Genomic DNA, 5,826 nt, shown 5'->3' on the forward strand with positions numbered 1-5,826 from the left:
CCCCACCCCACCCCCCGCGCCTTCAGAAGGGGCTACAGCTTCAAAAACACAAACATAAAGACAAAGAAAAAGCTCTCATGCTTTCCTAACCTGTCAAGAGCTTCTTTGAAGCTTTTTCTCTGGACGTCAAACTGGAAGATGGTCCTCTCGCAGTCGGTGGAGGCGTTGTCGCTCCCACCGTGCTTCTTGAGGAAAGCATCAAAGCCGTTCTCTGACGGGTACTTCTCGCTGCCCATGAACACCACTGGAATACAACGGGGAATAAAAGGAAAATAGAGCAATCTAAACAAAAAATAAAGAAAAAAAAAAAAAACAGAAAAAAAATATCACAAGTACTCACACACAGATGCTTATTATTTGTGGTTTTCTTATTTATGGGGACAGTGAGCCAAACACGGTGTGACATTTTTATTTTTTCTCCAATCCTAACAGAAAATGATAGCTTTGTTTCAGATCGGGCTGCACAGACGGCTCTAAATAGTGTTGTGAACATTTGGTGACAGTTTGGATGACAGACTCGGAGAATGAGCAAGGCTTTCCTTTCAGACTAATCACTCGAGAACAATGTTCAGCAATCTCTGCTGATAGTAGCATCAATATCATAAATTGCAATTCAGACGACTTGTGACATTGTATTACAAGGTTTTTTTGGGTTTATTTATTTTTTTACTGTAAAATTGGGTTTCTCTCACTGAATGCAGGTAAGTCATTTTCAGGTTTCTGGTTGGGGGGGGGGGACATGAAGGCTGAATTGTTAAAGGGATCCCTGATTAATTGTAACATTGACTTTATTTGATAAACATATATTTTAACTGTGAAACAAAGACTGTAAAAATACTGTAGCTTGTTTAGTTTAAAAATATATTGCACGGACGGGGCCATTTTATTTACATGCAAAGCATTCTGGGTAAATGATGACGTGGATAGGTCCTCAGTGTGAGGCTACTAGCGAGCTATATCCACCCTGAAGGTTAATCTTGGACAATATCTGATGATCGACTCTTTTAAATGAAACCAGAGAGCGTTGACAGAGAGGAGAAGGTAGAAATGACTCAGCCTGTTACTGAAAATATAGATGGAGGACCTCAGTTTAGCTTGTTTGTCGAGCTAGCACTGAGCTAATACATGTAAGTCAATACAGCATCAGCGCTAGCGTGAAGGCTAACGGGCTAAGCTGAGGTTCTTCTTCCATGAAGCAGCTCTGTTGTCTTCCATCTATATTTTCAGTTCCAGGCTGAGTCATTTCTACCTTCTCCTCTCTGTCAACGCTCTCTGGTTTCATTTAAAAGAGTCGATCYTCAGATATTGTCCAAGATTAACCTTCAGGGTGGATAGAGCTCGCTCACACCGAGGACCTATCCATGTCATCATTTACCCAGAATGTTTTTTGTGTAAATAAAATGGCTCCATCCATGTTAAATTTTTTTTTAAAAATTTACAAAACTAAACAGCCTACAGTATTTTTAAAGTCTTTATTTTACAGTTAAAATAAATGTTTATCAAATAAAGTCTAATGTTACAACAAATCAGGGATCCCTTTAACCAGCACACAATTCCCAGTAGCTTTGAGTTCATGCACAGTGGGTAAAAGTATTCACCCCTCTTGGTAATCTTTCTGTTGTGTTGCCTTACAACCTGGAATTTAATTGGATTTTTTAAATTCAAATGGAAGGAATGATTCCCCAAAAATACTCCAGATTGAAGAAGTTAAATGGAAAACCAATAAGATTTCAAAAATATAAAACTGAAAAATTAGGTGTGCATATGTATTCACTTCTTTTGCTTTGAAGCCCCAACAGTTTTCTTCATAAGCCACATCGTTTCTTAATAATACCAGCCTTCAGTATCAACCCCAATAAATAGTGAGGGCTGCCACCAAGCAGGAGACATCATCAAGACCACAGACTTCTCCACACAGGTCAGAGACGAAGTTATAGAGGAAAAACAGATCAGGATTGTGTTAAAACAAATATCCCAGAACCCTGAATATCCCATGAAGCATCATTAAATTCATTGTTAGGAGATGGAAGGATGACAACATCACAGCAAACTTGTCGAGAGAGAGTCGACCACCACAACTCAAGACTTGGACAATGAGGGCATTAATCAGAGAAACATGCAGAAATCCATTATCATCCTGATGGAGCTGAGATGGGTCTGTCCACAGGATCACTTTAAGCTGCACAGAGCTAAGTACCATGGAAGAGTGGCAGGGAAAAGTTATTGCTTGAAAAATACAAAGGACTGTTAGGAAATTTTTCCCCAAACMTGTGTAAGGTGCTGCGGTCAGATGAGTCTAAATCTGACAATTAAAGCCATCAAGTATGACACCATGTCTTAGGTCAGGGGCGTCCAATCCTGGTCCTCGAGGGCCTCTGTCCTCCATGTTTTACTTGTTTCTCTGCTCCAAAAAAACTGACTCAGGGACTGAATCACCTCTTCAAGTTCTYCAGAAGCCTGATAATCACCTGTTCATTCAAATCAGGTGGGTTGGAGCAGAGACACCTCTAAAACACACAAGACAGTAACTCTTAAATACCAGGACTGGACACCCCTGTTTTAGGCAAATCTTATGGTTCCTACAGTGAAGCATGGTGGTGACAGTGTCATGCTGTGGGYGTGTTTTCCAGCAGGGACTGGACTCAGCTGAGGCAACACTCCAGGGYTCTAAAGACAAAAGCTGCCTCTCCACTGAAGTCTCACTCCASTCGGTTCATGTTATGTTCTTCTCAAGTGAGTCTCCAAGGAAGTGAGTCCTGCGGTGTGTGGGTGGATCATCAGCGGACATCTTTGGCTGTTGTGTTCTTTTATCGACTGGTAGTCAGATTTCATTTTAAAAAATGTGTCACACACTGTTTATAAGTGCGGGTGTAACAGTGGGCAGRCAGTTTGTCTGAAATCTCCCGGTACAGACAAAAAGGCACCTCTGCACCTCTCTCTACGAGGACTTTCCAACTTCCACCTTGGCTCAGTCAATCCACAGGCAGCAGCCTGATGATGTTTAAATCCCTTGCACGCAATACTGTACATAGCTTGAGCCACCTGGAACCATGGTTGAGGTGGATCCAAACATCGCGCAGGAACTGGAATTGGAGACACATTTGGCTGATGCTGAATCAATGAGAAGCGCTTAAAGCCACGCCCGTAGAAAAGGGACTAAATGCCCTGGAATATTCCGGTCAAAGTTTGACCATAATCCAATGGAGAATCTTACGTTTGATTCAAAGATTGTTGGACTCAAGCAGCAGCAATCCAACCTGAAGGAGCTGGAGACGTTTGGACATGAAAGAACAAAACGTTCAGAGAGTAGATGGACACGGATCATGAAGACAAACCTGAAGAGACGTGATGCCGTAACTGCTGAGGAAGCTGTCTCCACACAAGATTGAGTTTTAGGGGCCTAATACATATATGCACGGCATTTTTCAGTTCTGTATATATTTTTTAATTGTTTACAATTAATCTCAAGTATCAATGGAGAATGATTCCATTTAATCCAATGAAATTGCAGGTTGTAGGGCAACAAAACTGAAAGACTTCTAGGCCCTGTACATCATATGAGGTAAATTCATGCTTTAATGATTACATCATCATTTTATCATCATCATAATCAGGTTACACTGTGATCTTAACAGAATCTCATAATCGCATTTATTAAAACATTTAAATACTGTTAATGATCAACATGATGCATGTTTGTGGAGGGTTGTTTGTTTAAATGGGTATTTTGCAGGTAATGTGTTGGATGCAGAACACAAAAAGCAGGCAAAAAAATGGGTCAAAAGAAACCCCAAAGCTCATTTTGTGCCTTTTGCCCCCACCCTGGGTTACTGTGGCCTGAGGAGAGGTTATTCTGGGTTTTGTCACATAATGTTAACAGATCTTGACCCAGACAAAACCAAATAAGGAGACGCACAAAACAAATGCCACACAACATAACTAGTATATAACTGGTAAAGRGTGAACAAATATTAAGAGTAAACTGGCAAAGAAATTAAAAATATATCGTGTTCTGAAGACAGGATGAACCTCAGGATGCTTTTCATCAAGGTCAAGGAAAAAAAGGGGGACAGGGAGAATTTCAAGGAGCATCACTCTGCAACGAAAACTCAACCTGACTTGCGTTTAATCTCTGATGTGGGTCTGCAGCGGCGACGCTACAGTTGCGTTACGAGAAATGAGCTCTTTAAACGGAAGATTACTCACACTCTCCTTCCAGTCAGGATTTGCATCAAGGCCCATAAGTACAACAGCATCAAATAACAGAGCATCATTTAAATCCTGCAGCTGAAGGGAACTGTCCAACAGTTATCTCAGTTCATTTCTTAGAGGACAAACTGTGTTAGAGGAGATACCAAAGGAAGGATTGAATCCACTTTCCTTAACATTTACAGGAATCGACCAGTTTCTATAATTGACTCAGAGTGAATCCATCCCAGTTCACTCAGTTATGAACCAAAAGTTCTTTAACTTGATGTGTACTTCCTCGTTTCTCTCTTTTCTTTTTTTTAATCTAAAGTTTTAGTTTAACAGAAAAGAAAACAGTTTTTTTTCTCCAAACTGCCATCAGTCTGGAGTTCAATGGAGAGCACAGAAAATGACTCAACTCTCAAGGATTAATTACTCACTGTGTTCCAGAAAGTGAGCGAGGCCGGGGAGATCGCCGGGGTCACTGAAGCTGCCCACACCGACACAAAGCGCCGCGGCAGACTGAAACACAAAATCAAACCATCTTTTAAACTGCCAAGGATTAACAAACACGCACGCTAACGCTCGGGCCGACTCAGTTACAAGTTCTTTTCTGTGTGATAWTTTCAAAACATCGCTTGGGAGAAAAAAAAAACCCATAAAAGCAACAAGTAGATAAAGCAAACATGATTATGTAAGAAGACAAATGTCTATAGAACGGAATGCTAATATGCTTTTTTTTTTTGTCATAAAAAGGTTATTTATGAGATACGTTCTGTTGCGTACGTTCCACTGGTTTATTAATCCAACCCTGATTGACACACAGAGAAATGATTAAACTCATGACTGATTTAAAATCAGATTTAATTAAACTGGAGCTTCTRGAAGGAGTGAATATCTCCTGCCACTTTAAATGCCAAAGCTTTACCCAAATAGCTCAAATGATCTGTGAAACGACACAGTTGGAGGCATTTTMGTCAAACCTGCAACACAAGATGTCACCATCAGAGTAAGTGTTAGAGATGACTCATCCACTAACACAACTAATCTAAGCCCAATYTTTGTAAAACTGACTGGGTTAAAGCCATTTTTGTGTTTCCRAGGCTTGACGAGCTGTGACGGCTGTTTTGAACTGGGTTATCTCCAAAGGTTAATCAGTTGTATGTAGAAGTACATCCAATGACTTCTTCATGAGTTTCAGTGAAATCTGCCCAGTGGTTCATGAGACAGTCTGCTAACAGACAAACAAGGTTGACGCTGATAGCGTTGCCAAAGTTTTAGGCAAAGACGTTGTGTAATGGTTAGCACTTGAAGTGTGTTATGAATTAGTCTCAYCTACTACCACTTGGACTTTTAGCTGTGTGTGTAAAGCAGACGCAGTTATAGTCATGGCTGTCTGTCTTGTTTGCTCCTGCTCCTGTGGTTGGTGCCTCTTGGTCAGGTCGTCATTGTAAATGACTAACCTGTTTAAATAAAGGTCAAACAAATAAATAAATCATATTTCTATAATTATGTTGACTCTAAAAATTAATCAGAGTTGTAAAGTAACTAAGTACAAATACTTTGTTACTGTACTTAAGTAAAGATTTTGGTTATCTGTACTTTACTTGAGTAATTATTTTTCAGCGTACTTTTTAC

At 40.2% G+C, this 5,826-nt stretch overlaps 1 protein-coding gene across 4 annotated transcripts in view; it reads right to left on the bottom strand.

Moving 5' to 3' along the window:
* The window catches only part of nrd1a (nardilysin a (N-arginine dibasic convertase)), a 51,452-nt gene that overhangs the window by 40,608 nt on the left and 5,018 nt on the right, over window positions 1-5,826 (bottom strand). For 3 of the 4 annotated variants that reach the window (XM_014009793.1, XM_014009794.1, XM_014009795.1), the window contains exons 4-5: window positions 4,629-4,710; window positions 91-244 (exon numbers count right to left, since the gene is read on the bottom strand). In XM_014009793.1, coding sequence (XP_013865247.1) covers window positions 91-244; window positions 4,629-4,710 — 236 coding nt within the window. Of the gene's footprint in view, window positions 1-90; window positions 283-4,628; window positions 4,711-5,826 lie in introns of those variants that run through there. The other variant, XM_014009796.1, reaches the window with a different exon arrangement.

The sequence above is a fragment of the Austrofundulus limnaeus genome, unplaced genomic scaffold (assembly GCF_001266775.1).
Source record: "Austrofundulus limnaeus strain Quisiro unplaced genomic scaffold, Austrofundulus_limnaeus-1.0 Scaffold61, whole genome shotgun sequence".
Lineage (NCBI taxonomy): Eukaryota > Metazoa > Chordata > Actinopteri > Cyprinodontiformes > Rivulidae > Austrofundulus > Austrofundulus limnaeus.